Source organism: Nansenia antarctica (assembly GCF_963989245.1).
Source record: "Nansenia antarctica genome assembly, chromosome: 1".
NCBI classification, from domain to species: Eukaryota; Metazoa; Chordata; class Actinopteri; order Argentiniformes; family Microstomatidae; genus Nansenia; species Nansenia antarctica.
The window spans coordinates 12,191,641-12,207,521 of record NC_137674.1 but is presented as its reverse complement, the minus strand read 5'-3'; the positions used below and the strand labels follow the sequence as shown (position 1 = coordinate 12,207,521).

At 45.0% G+C, this 15,881-nt stretch overlaps 2 protein-coding genes across 2 annotated transcripts in view; one reads left to right on the top strand and one right to left on the bottom strand.

Annotated features, from left to right (window-relative positions):
- The window catches only part of prom2 (prominin 2), an 18,104-nt gene extending 15,023 nt beyond the window's left edge, over positions 1 to 3,081 (top strand). The window contains exons 19-24 of the mRNA XM_080550577.1: positions 522 to 575; positions 693 to 773; positions 1,013 to 1,081; positions 1,419 to 1,508; positions 1,730 to 1,842; positions 2,119 to 3,081. Of these exons, the coding sequence (XP_080406703.1) occupies positions 522 to 575; positions 693 to 773; positions 1,013 to 1,081; positions 1,419 to 1,508; positions 1,730 to 1,842; positions 2,119 to 2,170 (459 nt within the window). The 3' untranslated portion in view covers positions 2,171 to 3,081. The remainder of the gene's footprint in view (positions 1 to 521; positions 576 to 692; positions 774 to 1,012; positions 1,082 to 1,418; positions 1,509 to 1,729; positions 1,843 to 2,118) is intronic.
- A 5,061-nt stretch (positions 3,082 to 8,142) lies between these two features.
- On the bottom strand, positions 8,143 to 11,007 carry hps6 (HPS6 biogenesis of lysosomal organelles complex 2 subunit 3; the record flags this gene model as incomplete). The annotated part of the gene is made up of 1 exon (XM_080528440.1): positions 8,143 to 11,007. The coding sequence occupies one exon, from the start codon at positions 11,005 to 11,007 to the stop codon at positions 8,143 to 8,145; it is 2,865 nt and encodes a 954-aa protein (XP_080384566.1).
- Between the last annotated feature and the right edge of the window lie 4,874 nt (positions 11,008 to 15,881).

Genomic DNA, 15,881 nt, shown 5'->3' with positions numbered 1-15,881 from the left:
GAGTTGCCTGGGTAGGGGCGCTTAGGTGGCGTAGTGGATTAAGCGCTGACCATGTACCGCAGGGATCCAGGTTCGATTCCAGCCGCGGACATATCCTGCATGTCATCCCTTCTCTCTCTCTCTCACCCATCCTTCCTGTCATAATCTCTACTTTGTCTGTCATTAAAAAGAAAAATATGAGTGGGACTGCCCCACTCCGAAAAAATTACTGGGTTGCCTGGGTGGGCGTCTGGGGCATTTTCTAGATGGAGAGGATCTCCTCATACATGAGGCTTAGAACAGGAGCTAGTTTAACGGAAAACGCCTTGTATAGTTCAACTGGAAAGCCATCGGTAGTGTGGTTCTGAATCCACAACAGTAGTTTCCAGGCGTACAGTATTGACCGAATATTCTCCTAACTCCAGAGACATTCTAGAGATGTCGGAGCATGTGAGCCGAAACACATTCCTGCGCAAACAAACAATGAAGTACAATCTAAACTAATCTAATCCGTACCTTCTAACAGAGCCGTTCTGTTTCAGGTGGAGATCAACTCTACCATAGAGACGCTCAGTTCCCTAACGTCACACATCAGTGTGAGTATACTAAAGAATGCTAAGATCAGCAATGCTTATAGCGGACATTATTGACTTTCACTCCTTCTTATCAAACGTGCTTATCCTTTTCTCCCTCTCTTCTGTTTTTCCCTTCAGGAAAAGGTGGGGGAGGTGTTGAGTAAAGTGGGAACAGCTCAAGCGTTTCTCAATTCCAACACAACACAGATCATCAAGTCGGTGAGTACAAACAGTCACATGAGTTGGAGATAAAACATGATTCCACCACATCCTTATCAATCGTGTTAGTTCAATCATGACCTCCAGGAGCAGTTTCTCAGCCTCACTGTTATTATTCACAGGTCATTTAAAAATATATTTACAAAGAATGTGTCTAGTAATTCTCATGACTTGTGTTCGCATTCTCTCTGTTCCTTAAACTCTGTTTCTCTAACTACCCCCCTGTCTTTCTCGAACAGGAAAGTAGGGAGTTCCTGGATTGTCAGATGGGATACTTTACAGCGTATGCTGACTGGGCGAACCTGACGGTAGGTTCAGCTCTGTTTGAGGTTGTCACTGTGTGTATTGTAGCCCATTTACATTTACATTTACATTTACATTTACATTTTTGGCATTTAGCAGACGCCTTATTCCAAAGCGACTTACAATCAATACATTTGAATACTAAGCATGTGAATCAGCAATCTTTCCGAAATATTTCCAGCACCTTGTTGAATCTATACCACGATGAATTAAGGCAGTTATGAAGGCAAAAGAGGGGGTCCAACCCGATACTAGCAAGTTGTACCTAATACAGTAAAGTGGCTGGTGAGTGTATACTACTGCATGTGTGTGTGTGTGTGTGTGTGTGTGTGTGTCCTGTAGATCACACAGCAGGTGGGCCGCTGTGGGCCAGTGGTGGGAGCCTTGGACTCAGCAGAGGTCACAATCTGCTTACACATGATCGAGTCTCTGGTGAGGAACTTTTCGTGTATCACACACACACACATGCACGCACGCACACACACACACGTACACATGCATGCATGCACACATGTACACACGCATACACACACACACACACACACACACACACACACATACACACACACGTACTCACACACACACATAATCTCAGGCCATGAGACTGGTCAACTGACACCAGTTGATGTGTTGTATGTGTCTCTCCTCTCTAGAATGCATTCTGGTTCAGCCTGGGCTGGTGTCTGATCTTCCTGCTCCCCAGCACCATCTTCTCAATGAAACTAGCCAAGTACTACAGGAGGATGAAACACAGTGACGTCTATGAGTGAGTGTGGCATTCTGACACGGCCCTGTAGAACAGGGAAAACAGGGGTTGTGTTCAGTAGGAACAAATAAGAGAAAACATTTCAAATGTACAACTAAAAGTTCCTAACTACTTATTACAACAAATTCAAGTTATACATCCTCTGTTTCGGAATGCATTGTCCCAGTGTTGCCTTCTGAACAGGACTGAAGCTTCTGACTCCCATAGAGGATTGTTGATAGATTTCACTGTTGATAGATTTTCTTGTATCTCACCACTTTGTGCCTCTCTTCCCAGCAACCATATAGCCATGAACCACATCCCAAGGGCCCAAATGAAACCCTACTGATGACGGTAGGGAGGACTAGAGGACTAGAGGCTGACACTGCCCTCAGGAACTACAACCAGGACTCTGTCACCCCAAAACACAAGCACATGGTACATTCCAATATGAATGCTGTATTCCTTTACTGATGGGCTGATATTGGGGCTGAGGACCTACCTTCACACACACACTGAATGGAGAAGATAATTGTTTCTTGGACCTGCACGCACGGAATTGAAGCCAAATAATCAATGTCTGTATCATACACATACACACATTGTACACACACATTCCAGGGAGTTCCTCTCAAGAGGAATACAGGGAGAACAAAGTGTGCAGGGATTATTTTTCTATTGTCTATACTTCCACTACTGTGGTCTTTAATGAGTAAACTCTTTATTTTGTATATTTTGATATAGTTCTGCAATCTTTTCACTATTCGTTCCGTGAGTGTATCAATCCAATTTCCATTTCAGTTGTGCATTGTTCTTATAGAATGTGTAATTGCTGTTGTAATTGACTGTTTCTTGCCAACATGTGAGATTTAAGTTACACAACTTAGTTAATCTACCTACGTACAGGGATGTCATTGTCTCACATCAGATAGTACGACTCAGTTGAGTGTCGTGTAGGAATGACGCCATCTGTTCTAAGACAACGACTGGATGATTGTGTGTCCGTCACCATTTCATTGTTGTGTTTGACTAAAATGTTACTGTAAGAGCTAACAGAAACAGAAGCTAACAGAAACACTTGTAATTGAAAGATTTAGTTATTTTTTTGTGTTTTTTCTAAATTTATTTTTCAATGAAAAATATTGACTGAAATCATTAAACATTGTACTTGACAATGAGTAGTAGGATGTTTGTATATGTGTTACAAAGCACTTTATCAGGTCCTTTTATGTAGTATGATTTACTATGTGAATAAATATTTCTGACAATATTTCTGCCTATTGAGTTTCATGTTTATTTTATTTTAAAGTGTATATACACACACTTCGCTAGCTATGTGTGAATAGCGTACTAGCATACGCGATACCAAGGTGTTTGCTTTCACATGTGCACCAACAAAAACAAATCCAACCGCTTGGTAAACCTAGAACTTTGAACTTAGAACTTCCTTTATTATTTTTAATTGAGTGTATTTAGGGTTTGTGTTTGTTTCAATCTGATTGTTATTTTTGTTTTACACACACACACACACACACACACACACACACACACACGCATACACACACACACACACACACACACACACACACACACACACACACACAAGCTTACATATAAACACATACATAGCACACAGACATGCAAACCCATACACATAGTATATAAATAAACATATTTTTGCTATTCCCTTTAAATTTGTCCTTTTTATTTTGTTTGTATAGGGGTTTATCTCCATACTTAAATAGTGGAGAGGGTTACACCAGAGCACCCTATTCTGCATTGCTGGGACCAACAGAGCTGGCACCTGGTACTGCTGCTGTCATCCACCCTGCTGCTGACTACGTTTACCAAGTAATTGCTCTATTATATGTGACCTACGTGTTGTTATTAACAAAGAGATACAAATATCAATGTGACTTAACCTCTGGTTAAATAAAGGATGGTGACGATGGAGACTCTGCTGTGTGTGTGTGTGCGCGTGTGTGTATCGCAACTCCATTATCTCTTAGTCATTCAGCTGATATTATTATTCATAGCGAGAGTATGTAATAACAGGACCTGGAAACGGTATGCGTACAGACATCATTGTGTGCACTACTCACCTCTACACACAAAGCATGCAGTCATGAGGACCAGTGGCACAAAAGACGTTTGGTGCATTTAGATTGATTTATTGTTTACACGGTGCAGTCTAAAAATATAACACATTGTCAGCACAGAACCCTGCAATAGCATAGGCCTGACTCAGTGAATCTGTACACTCAGCAGCATCACAGTGAGAAAGAGGTGGTGGTGTGGGGGTAGGTTAGGTATCAGAGCTGGAATTCGACCCCCTTGACCATCCTGTTGTGTTCTGCAGTTTTTCCGACCTTTTGTAGCAGTCCAGCTCGGAGCCATTCCTCCCATCACCTCCTGTGTCCCACTGTGTTATTCTCGCTCCCTCCTCTGTCTATGTTTCAACATTATTCGTCACAGTGGTAGGCGTGGGACCCTTCTCCCCACCATAGTTACAGGTTAGCACAACACCTGTTTGAGGAACCAGCCTGTTTGCTGTGAAACAGAGGCACATCTATCGCTACACAAGCACCAAATCACACAGGCACACAGTCCCAGGTCCTGTGACACTGTTGACGTCACAGGAGCTGTCACAGTTGCTAGTGACTTCTGCTTGGCGACAGCCTGGCCATGACCGGAACATTCCTCTCATAGCTCCCTGTACCTCTGACGCTCACACAGGAGAAACACGGCAGCCACAGCCCTACAAGCTCTGTTCTCCTCATGTATAATACTTTCACTGGCGGGCACACACACACACACACACACACACACACACACACGACCATGTGGCACTATACGTGGATTTGTGCAAGGGATATGGATCGATTGAGGTTAAAACTCAGCAATGGGGAGCAATGCTCTAAATGGATGAGTGTCATGTAGCCTATTTCATGCTGGTCTCTCTCCCCTGGAAAAAGTTGACAATATATAAATTACAATCAAAAGTGTGATGTGCATAATATGATATCAGTCGTGGTCCGTGACTAGCCTATATAAACCAGCACAATCGTTTGTTTTAGTACATTAGGATCTGCTGGCAATGTTTAAGCCTAACAAACCAGAACAGCAACAATGCAGTGGCACATACCAGTTGAGGATGAAACTATTGACTGTGAACCAACCTACTATGCTAGTCTGCCAGCTTTTCACCATGCCAAACCAACACATATAGGCTAAATAACACACACAGACCAAAGTAGAAGTTTAAACCGCCGTTTAATAACACATGTTATGTTGCATTCATTCATAAATATCCAAACATTTGATATCCGTGTTGCAGAAATACTGCAAAAGGCAAAAGTACATTCTAGAACAGGTCTTCACGGCCTGGAGACGACCACCTCTCCCTCAAGCACATTCAGCTGTCTAGGAAGGAGGAGGTTTCCCTGTGCTTCTCTCTGGCTCTAGACACCCTGTCAGCTTTCACCAACTACAGCCTTCACAGCTCCAGTCTTTCAAGGCCACAGTCTTTGTCTCTGATGCTTCTAGTACTGGGTCCGTATTCAAAAAGTGTCTCAGCGTAGAAGCGTTGATCTAGGATCAGTTTAGCCATTTGGATCAAAATGAATACGATTATATGGACAGGTGGGAGACCTGACCCTGGATCAGCACTCCTACGATGAGGCACTTTTGGGAATAAAAACACTGTTCTAGGCACTCAATCCATCTAGAGAAAACACACACCCGGTTACCCAAGTAACCATGGGTCTCAAATCAAACCATTGTGGTACTCAAGGAGTTGTGCACCCCTGCTATACAATATAGAAACCCTGTTACCTGGAAACCTGGTTACATCTAAGATGCAGAGCGAAATACGATATGCGGATATGACAGTATAACAGAACAGGTCTGGCACCGTGGTCTACAGTGCACACATATGCCCATGCCCTGCTGACATGCCTTACTTTCCTGTCTATCTTCACTATCTATCCAATGAAATGGAAAATATGAGTGGGACTGCCCCACTCAGGAAAAAAAATAACTGGTCAAAGCAAACATAGTCATCTTTGGCTCTCTTGAAGCATAGCTAATGCCCCACACACCAGCATATGCTCCCAAGTGCTGTACTCCAGCAATGAGTTAGAGAAGAAATGTGACACAAGTCTGTGAATGAGGGACAGCTCTCTGAAAGGCACTCAAGTTAGTTCCATGGCATTCTGGAGTTAGACTGTGACAGTGTGCTTGGCAGGCATCACAGGATCTCTCTGGCTAAAACTGCAAACAGAGGCATCGCAAATCATAGAAATCTGATAAACAATAAATAATATACCAAAGTTCCACAGCTCAAAACATCACACAATAATGAATCTGGAACCTTCTCTGCTGAATGCAGGTGTCTGATCCTCTCTCTAATGTTCTGGAATTTTCCTAAAAAAAAACATAACACAGTTGATTTAAAATCACAGAGAATGCTACTGAAAAGTAACAAAACAAAACCATACTTTCTATAAAATAAGAATAAGACTTCAATGTAGGCACTTGAAACTAATCAACTTCGTTTTCAGTGCATCAGTTTTACACCTTTTGATCCCCAGGCTTTAGCATTCATTTCAACAGACAAAATAACATGAAACAGTACGACACCCATCAGATGATGACATGGGGGAAACTGCACAAAGACTGTGAAGAATGATCACATAGTAGAGACAAGGAGCGTCTCACATACCTAATGACATTACCCTCACTCGGCCCATGCAGGAAGATGTGACCGTGTGTGTGTGTGTGTGTGTGTGTGTCTAACATACCTCAGTTTAGACCTGCCCCACCCCCACTAAGGGCCTAACAGAATTACCTGAAATTGAATTTAGAGCAAGACTGTGAGTCACTTCTACTGGGAAGTTTGGTAGGAATGTACCGAGTGGCACTGCACTGACAGAGAATGGAAAGAACACGGAGAGATGAGAGAGAGAATAAGTAGAGAAAGGAAAAGGAGATGTGCAGGTCAGGGACGGGGGTCAAACACTCAGCCACTCTCAGTGGAAAATGGTTAAATGTGGAACAACCACAGTCATGCAGACCCACTGGTATTGTTGTACTTAATTTCATAACATGTCAATAATAACCCACACAACAAACTACCATTCACCGTTGCAGAGGAATTAACCTGTCAGTTGTCACATGTTAATGTTATGGTAAGGTTAAGTCTACCGGGATGTAATGTTTGAGCTTATCAGTTGTCAGTTGAGTTTATGAGGAACACAAAACCAGAAGTAACGTACCGGGAAAGGAACCTTTACCCCCACAGGCCTAGTCAGAAATACCACATTGAAAACAAGCAAACATTCAAACACCAAAGGCCAGTGGCTCCTGATAACAGTATCTGAGAAATTGTATTGTTCCTATGCAGGTTTAAAGTACAGTCGAACTCAAGGAGAGGAGCAGCAATACCTCTTCAACTATCAGACTGAACAACTTGACGACCAAAAACATAAAATACTCAGACAGGCAGATACTAAACCCCCCCCCCCCCAAATATGACAGTTATTGTTTGTAACAAATTATAGGTAGCTCTACAACACAACAATCTGTTTTCTGTAATCACATATTATATACATATAATATAAGATTATATACATATAATCATTTAATAACAGTTATTTCAGTTAGGCTGAGTCTAAGAAGTAGAACTCGGCATTGACATTCTGCTCCATGTGCCTTCCTGACTCAAGTAAAACTTAAATAACACCACATATGTATACACACAGATTAAAAATACAAAATGATAGTCAAGAGATGTATGTACAATATTAAGCTCTTTAGTAGTCATTTAATAGCTTGTAGAAGTATTTTTTTTTATGTTCCGGGGGCAACAAGCTATGGTCCCCCTTCTACAAGGTTAACAACACACAACCTCATTCCAAATGCTTTGCCTAAAAGGAACACATTTTGTTCAACTATCTTAGTTATGTTTATTGTTCACACAAAGGTAGTGTATTGCATGTCCTTACTGGATTGTCATGAGATCAAGCAATATATATATATTTTTTTCTTAGATACTTTGGTTTTAAAATGTTAAAATACTGCACTTTAAGTCAGGTAGCATCACCATTTTGATCACCCCTGTGAAGAGCTGCCTCTCTTTTTACAGACAAGAAACAGGAAAGAGAGAATGTATACTGTATGCTCATGTTTTATTGTTTATGAATCTATGTGTGAGTGGTTATGGTCTCCCAGATAGGGTAACGCTAATTGTGTGTGTGTGTGTGTGTGTGTGTGTGTGTGTGTATATGTACATGTACATATGGGTATGTGTCTGTATGAGACTCAAACAGGGTTGGGGGGTGATGTCATCCTGCCTCCAGGGATAGTTCTATGTTTGGGGGGGTCGTGTTGTTGATCGAGGGGAGGTTTGTTGATGATGACGTCGCATTGTTGATCGAGGGCAGGCGCGGTTGTGGCCCTGGACAGTCCCTTAGCCTGTCGAGGGGGGGTGGGAGGGGGGAAGGTGGGTGACTGGAGGATGTCTGCGTATCTCTGGCTGGGTTTGGTCTCTCTCTGGAGAACCTTACTCAACAGGGGCTTCAATAGTCCGATGGTCAACTGGCTACTCTGTGGCTCTGCGAAGGGAGTGGCGGAGGAAGAGGAGCAGGAGGAGGAGGAAGGGAGGAATGAGAAGGAAGAGAGGTTTGAGGAGGGTGAGGGTGAGGAGGGTATGTTCTTTAGCACCATGTTGAGTATGGCAGTGACGGTCAGGTCTTCGGGACACAGAGCCCAGAGCAGGTCCAGGTACGGGTCCAGGTCTCGGTGCTGTGCCACCTCACACAGCAGGGTGGTAAATATCTCCTTGTTCAGCAGCGGGCTCTGCTTACAGAACCTCTGGGCCACCTGCGTGACCCGTTCCCACTGGCGCCGACCCATTAGGATCCTCAGCGCCTGAAGAACCGCGTTGGGCCGTCCGCTGACCAGCAGTAGGTCCACCTCCAGGTCCTGGTTCCGCTCTTGGTTCTGGTCTTTGTTCAACCCCGGGTTGATGGGTAGGACCGACAGGGCCCGTTTGTACAGGGGCAGACTCTCCCCGTTCTCCCCTCCTCTCCCCCCAGAGTAGCTCCAGGACGAGGAGCCCAGGCCCGCGGACCCCTGCTGCTGCTGGGCCAGCTCCAGGAACCTGGGCAGCCAGTCTGGCTGGAAGCAGAAGACTGAATGACACAGGAGCTCAAACACAGGCAGGGCTAGGTTCGCTGCTGTGGGGTTGGAGCCAGCTTTGACGTTGGGGTGAGGACCGGAGCTGTGTTTAGGGTTGTGCTTGTTTGTGTGTTTGGGCTGGCTGTTGCCGTTGGCGTAGGGCAGGTTGACGGGCGGGCTGGAGACCTGAACGGGGCTGAGTACGGTCTTCCAGACCTCCGGAGACGCCCTACAGGAGAGAGAGCCCTCCTCCCCGTTGCAGCGCAGCTGTAGAGAGGCCTGTGTCGCCCTCCAGGCCTGACAGGGGAACAGGCGAAAGATGGAGTTGAGGTAGAGGATAGCATCCCGGTCCAGTTCAGAGGACAACAGTCTTCCCACCTCCTGGGGTACCAGACCGTCACATACTGCCTCCACCTCCTTCTCCCCCCCCCTCACCACACTCCCCTTCACCTCCTCCAGAGAAACCAAGCCCTTCAGTTCAGCCTCCAGAGAACCCAGCAGCCTCTCCTGCCCTCCCCCTCCCCCACCTCCCTGGGACAGCTCTGCACCCTTCTGCCCCACCCCTCCTCCACTGAGATAATCCTTCAGGATGGAGGCCAGAGAGATGGGAGCCTGGAACATCCCTCCTTTCTTCAGTTTCTCCGCAGTCAGCTGCGTGCTGCTCAGGCTCCTCTGCTGATAGTACTTACAGGCCTCCTCAAAGACGGCCTCCACCAGGAGAGCTCCAGGGCGGATGGTCTCCGCTGTACCCAGATATGGGGGCCTCTGTCTGGGATCTGAGTCTCTGTCTCTGGGGTCTGACTCCCGGAGCATCACTACGAACAGCCCCGTCTCTGACAACAGGTGTGGAGCCTGTCTCTCACTCCCGTTCACGTACAACAGCCCCTCCCTCTTCAGAGAGATCTTCTCCAGCTCTCTGCCGCACTTGGTATCGATTAGGTATAGGGTCTGCTCAACTGTGAGCGCCAGGGTGTCTTGGTACATCCTGAGGCTGCTGTGGGTCCCACAGCTCACCGGGCAGTTGTCTGCTAGTTTGTAGACCTGTCGTAACACCCCATCCCTCTGTAGCAGACTGGCCCAGCCTGTGCTGAGCAGAAGCAACAGGCCCCCGCACGCAGTGGGGCAGAAGCCACATATATCAGGGGGGTTAAGGGTCGACAAATATCCAACACAGTCCGTTATTAACTTCTTAAAGTCTGACTCTTTAACGAGAGGAGAGTCTTTCCTCCGCAGAGTGCCCTTGCAGGCGGTGCTCACTCTAAAGGTGTCATGTTGAGGGGACCACGTTAAGAACAACTTGGAGACACTCATAGAAGGTGTAGGCGGCCCGTCCTTTGCATCTGGTAGTAAGTAAACGTTCTCACCTGAGCTGACCACCGTATAGCGAGGGTTGTTGTGCAGGGCGATTTTCACGCCGCCCAAACTGACAGCCCCATCATCAACCTGATAAGCACGCTTGCAGACACAGTATCTGAAGTTGTTACTGTGAGTGGCTGAGCTCTCCGAGGGGGGCCTCTCCTCGCACCAGACGATGAAGTGGGGCCCCGCGGAGACAGACACCACCCTGGCCCGGGGGCTGTTGCACAGGTCAGAGGTCTGCAGCAGACGCCAGCCCGCTTGGCGCTCGAGGAACTTCCAGAACTCCGCTTTGCCATTCTCGTACACCAGCGCCAGTATCGCAGCATCCCCATCCCTAACGTTGCTATGGTCCAGATACACAACATCCACTATGGGCACAGCAGTCCCTGTCAGGGCCAGATCTAGAAGCGTCTGGCTCTGGATAAGCTGAGGTCTTTGATATTTGTCAAAAGTCATGAGACCCACCTGAGGTTGGCGAAGAATGACATGGATGTGCCGTGCGTCTGGGCTGACGCGCACATCTGACAGATTGTTTTTGCAGCGACTATTATTAGAATTAGAATACGTCTGTTTGAGAAACTCGTTCAGATCTGTACCTCTAGTGAAGTCTCCGAAATCTGTCAGCTGTTCCAACACGAGTCGCGTCATGTCGACAGGGTTGAGTCGATGGGAAGGGAGGCGATCTAATGGATGGATGGTTTAGCAGCCTTTAGCTCGTAATAGTAGCAGAAATCTCGGATGTCCCGTTACGTCGCGTTAAGCATGGTGAGGCATCGCAATCCAACGATGCAGGCTGGATAAATCCCCTCCACAACATCTCTGTCGATGAAAACCTCTTGAAGGAATTAGTAGGCAACGTTTAAAACAGTGTTATTCTTATTTGAAAAATAAATAAAAATAAATCAGGTTAAACGGGCTTGTCATTTCGATGCTTAGCTACCCTCCTGACATCACGAGTTTATTAATTTCCGGATACTAACTTTTTTTTGCACAAAGGGGGAGGAGCAAAACAATACGGCAAAGCAAAACAAAGACCGTACCAAACATAAATGCGAGCATCGCACCTTCTTTTTCGTCCTCAGTGACATTCTGCCTGGAGTGGAGAGCCAGTACCCACCCAGTCGATATGGATATGACGTTATACCCTCACAGAAGTGCCATACGACATTCGAATAGACCATTTTTGAAAATGTTAAATGGGAAAAACGTTCCTCGTACTGTGTTACTGAATATGAACATATGTAGATCTGCCAGTCGTTACAATATCTTCGTGATGTATGTGATGACGTACTCAGATGTGGCTGTCAATCAAACAACAGCAACAGAGGGACCTGTCAAAATCAGCTGTGGATGCTTTTCTCATAGATCATTTCCCATAATATATGACATGGTTAAATCAACTGCCGACTGCCGAAAGAACAGCAAACAACTCCATTGTTTCAGACGAGAATATATTGAATCTTTAATCTTTAGTCAACAATATTATTGCATTTGAAAGGTTAGTCATTTTTAGTCTCACTAAATCAAACTCTCAATCAGACTCCTGACTGATTCTCACTGAATTGCTACAGAGTCACATACAGCAAATTCCACCAGTCAATCTGATCCCTTTGCATCAATAGTCAAGCTATACCAAATATATTCTAGTGGTGTACGTCAATAGGCCATCAATGGTGTTTACTATGTGCTTAGTGTACTGTTATGTTGCAGTATTGTACATTGTCGCTGATGACCTGGGGTTAGTGACATAAATCAGTGTCAATCAGTATCAGATAAATAATGAGATTGTTTCAGATTATGCACTGCAGCTATCATTTGACTTGGAGGTCATCTAGCTATTATAGGCCTTGCTTGAGCTATTTGAAATGCCTTTATCTATTATTAAACACCTTATTGTATCAAGTGCACAAGCTTTTTATTTTAGAGAGGGTTAGGATTATATAGATTTTCTTTGGATTCCCCTCATGAGGGAAGGTTGGAAAGGACGCTTAATGCTGGAAACTAATGCTATTTTTGACTTGTGAGTTAATACTCTTAACAGCCAGAAGGGGGCAACCTTTAGTCATATTCAGACTGCTGCCTGGTCCTGATGACTGCCCCCTCTCAGATAAAGACCCTGTCTTCACCTCGGCCCTGGGGCGACACGGGAACACCACTGGGAAACCAGCCTGTCTTATAAAGAAGTCATACTAAAAATTACCTTTTAAACGCTTTTTATGGATGGGTTTTTTATTTAAAAAATGAAAAAGTAACTATAAACTAACCCTAACCCTTAGCCTATCATCAGAAATCTATTGTATTATTGTTGTATCTTGGGACTTTCACCATGTCATCTAATTCAATGTACAGTTGAGTGAATTCTATGACAATGCATTACACTGTATACAATTGGTGTGTAATAGGAATACATTATTACATATTCACTGGTATGTTGCACATTACAGTAGTTTTGTGATTTAGTGATCGGTAAGTACACCCAAAACATGTATTTTGGACACATGTTGTTTCATACAATTCCATGAAAATACTCAAGAACACAATTATAATATGCCATGTTTTTTTATTTATGCAATAAGGCACAAGAGGCCTTGCTTTCTAGCTTTCTAGCTGATATATAATGAATAAAATGCATCTGGGGGTGGGGTTAATGTATTTGTGTATGTGTGTGTGTGTGTGTGTGTGTGTGTGTGTGTTTGTGTGTGTGTGTGTGTGTGTGTGTGTGTGTTTGTGTGTGTGTGTGTGTGTGTGTGTGTGTGTGTGTGTGCGCGGGTAAGTGTAAAAGGGGGCTGGATGGTGGGGGCTGGATGGTGTGTTGTGTATGTGTTATGTGTGTGTTATGTGTGTGTGTTTGGGGGGGTGCGGGGTGCTGAATGAGTGTTGAGAGGGAAGAAGTGGTGGTGTTAATGTATTTGTGTATGTGTGTGTGTGTGTGTGGGTAAGTGTAAAAGGAGGTTGGATGGTGGGGGCTGGATGGTGTGTTGTGTGTGTGTTATGTGTGTGTTATGTGTGTGTGTGTGGGGGGGGGTGCGGGGTGCTGAATGAGTGTTGAGAGGGAGGAAGTGGTGGTGTTAATGTATTTGTGTATGTGTGTGTGTGTGTGTGTGTGTGCGTGTGTGTGTGTGTGTGTGTGTGTGTGTGTGTGGGTAAGTGTAAAAGGAGGTTGGATGGTGGGGGCTGGATGGTGTGTTGTGTATGTGTTATGTGTGTGTGTGGGGGGGGATGCGGGGTGCTGAATGAGTGTTGAGAGGGAGGAAGTGGTGGTGTTAATGTATTTGTGTATGTCTGTGTGTGTGTGTGTGTGTGTGTATGTGTGTGTGTGTGTGTGTGTGACGTTTTTGCCAACATCCCAAATCATCAAATCAAATCAAATTTTATTTGTATAGCGCATTTCTTACAAGATTCAACTCAATGCGCTTCACACAATGAAAATGTTCAGTCAATCAGTCAATCAATCAATCAATACTGACAGAGCCGCGAGCAGGCAAAAGTAAAAACCTGTACACTATGTAGCCAGGAAAAATTCCCTTGCAGCCCTCTACCAATAGAGCGACTACTAGCCAGTTTGCCTACCAGTACCCAGCGGTCCCCAAGGGGAGGCCAAGGACCACCGGCACAAAGCAAGCAAGCAAGGGCAAAAACCTGTACACCATGTATCCAGGAAAAATTCCTTGCATATTATCGGCGTACACACTGTCCATAAATGTAGTGTTATATTTGCATCGTTCTGCATCCAGCATGGTCACAGGTCCTGCCAAAACAACACCTGATGTTGTCTTTGTTGACACCAGCCACAAGGAGGTGCTGATTGTAGAAGTAGGCTGCCCCTTTGACCTGTACATGGACCAGACTTTCCAGGACAAGTATATCAAATACCAACCACTACTTAGTACGATAACCAGCTTTGGGTACAAATGTAAATTCAGCATACTTGTATTTGGAAGTCTGGGCCATGTATATAAATGCACCATGAGGGGTCAGTGCTGCTTAGCCCCGAAATATTTGATTCCCTGTTTGTGTAATATAATTTGTGGAACCAAATAAAGTATTTAAATGTGTATGTGTGTGTGTGTGTGCGTGTGTGTGTGTGTGTGTGTGTGTGTGTGTGTGTGTCTTAGTCGTCCTTCGGGAGCCTGGAGGAGCAGGTTAACAGCTTCAAGACACCCCGGAAGAACCGGCGGACTCCCTTCTTCTTCTCCTTCTTCTTCTTCTTCTTCTTCTTCTTCTTCTTCTCACCGGCTTTGTCTCCTTTCTCTGAGAAACATGACCAAGTGGTTGAGGATTGTGGTTTAAGTTCTATTCATTTGACTGTACATTCTCAGAGGGTTTTGGCATTGGGGAAGGTTAAACAATGTGATGGAAGGGCCGGTTTCACAGACAAGGCTTGTCTGTGAAAGCCTAATCATAGACTAAAAAGCATCTTCAATGGAGATTTGACATCGAAAGTTTGATCCAGTCCAGGACTAGGCTTCTTGATAGTAGTCTCTAATGTATACATCCGTATACACCATACTGTACATAGCTACCTTAACTGTACATAGTTTACTGTTATCCATCTCTTGTGTATACCTAACTACCGTACTTGCCATACTGTACTTATCACTTATCACTATCATGTTTTGCACTATCACTATTTGAACTTTTGGTTAGATGCTGAACTGCATTTCGTTGTCTGGTACGTGTACTCTGCAATGACAATAAAGTTGAATCTAATCTTATCTAATCTAATCTAATCTAATAAAAATAAATACATCTAAAGCCTTCTCTGTGACACCGGTCGTAAATGTGATTTAAACTATCTATAAGAATGATTTATTTTTTTGCCTCATACTATAAAACATTCTGTCAATAATACAACAACTCACCAGTGGACTGCTCAAGAATGATCTCAGGAAGGATCTCAGGGAGGATCTCAGGGAGGATCTTGGAGTCCTGTGACAGAGAAAATCAGTGTGAGGGACCAATAAATATCTATCCAAGTTGTAATACTGTCACAGTTCCGCCCCCAGCTCCGCCCCCGGCTCATCAGCTGTCTATCAGTGGTGCCAGGTGTGGCCGATTAAGACCGCGACTGGCGCCTACTTAAGCCCTGCTCCTGCTTCCAGTCTACGGCAGATCGTAGCCACTTAATGGTTGGTCCCAGTGTTCTTTCCCTCTACTCTATACGTTATCCGTTACCCTAGCCTAACCCTATTCTCCCTTTTCCCCGTTTAAGGATTCCCTGCCTGCCGACCTCCTGCCTGCCTGACTACCCTGCTCCCTGCCTGATCCCTGCCTGCCTATTACTATTCCTCCTGCCTGACCCCCTGCCTGTCTGTCGACCACTCCGCCTGCCTGACCCCCTGCCTGTCTGCCGACCACTCCGCCTGCCTGACCCCCTGCCTGTTCTACCTACCTCCAGCCTGATTCCCCTAACACCCCAACCCTACAATAAAGCTCTATTATTGTTGTACTACCTGTTCTCCGTTGTCTGCTTCTGGGTTCCGCCCTCTGGTCGTGACAAATACTGTCCACAAATAAACCAC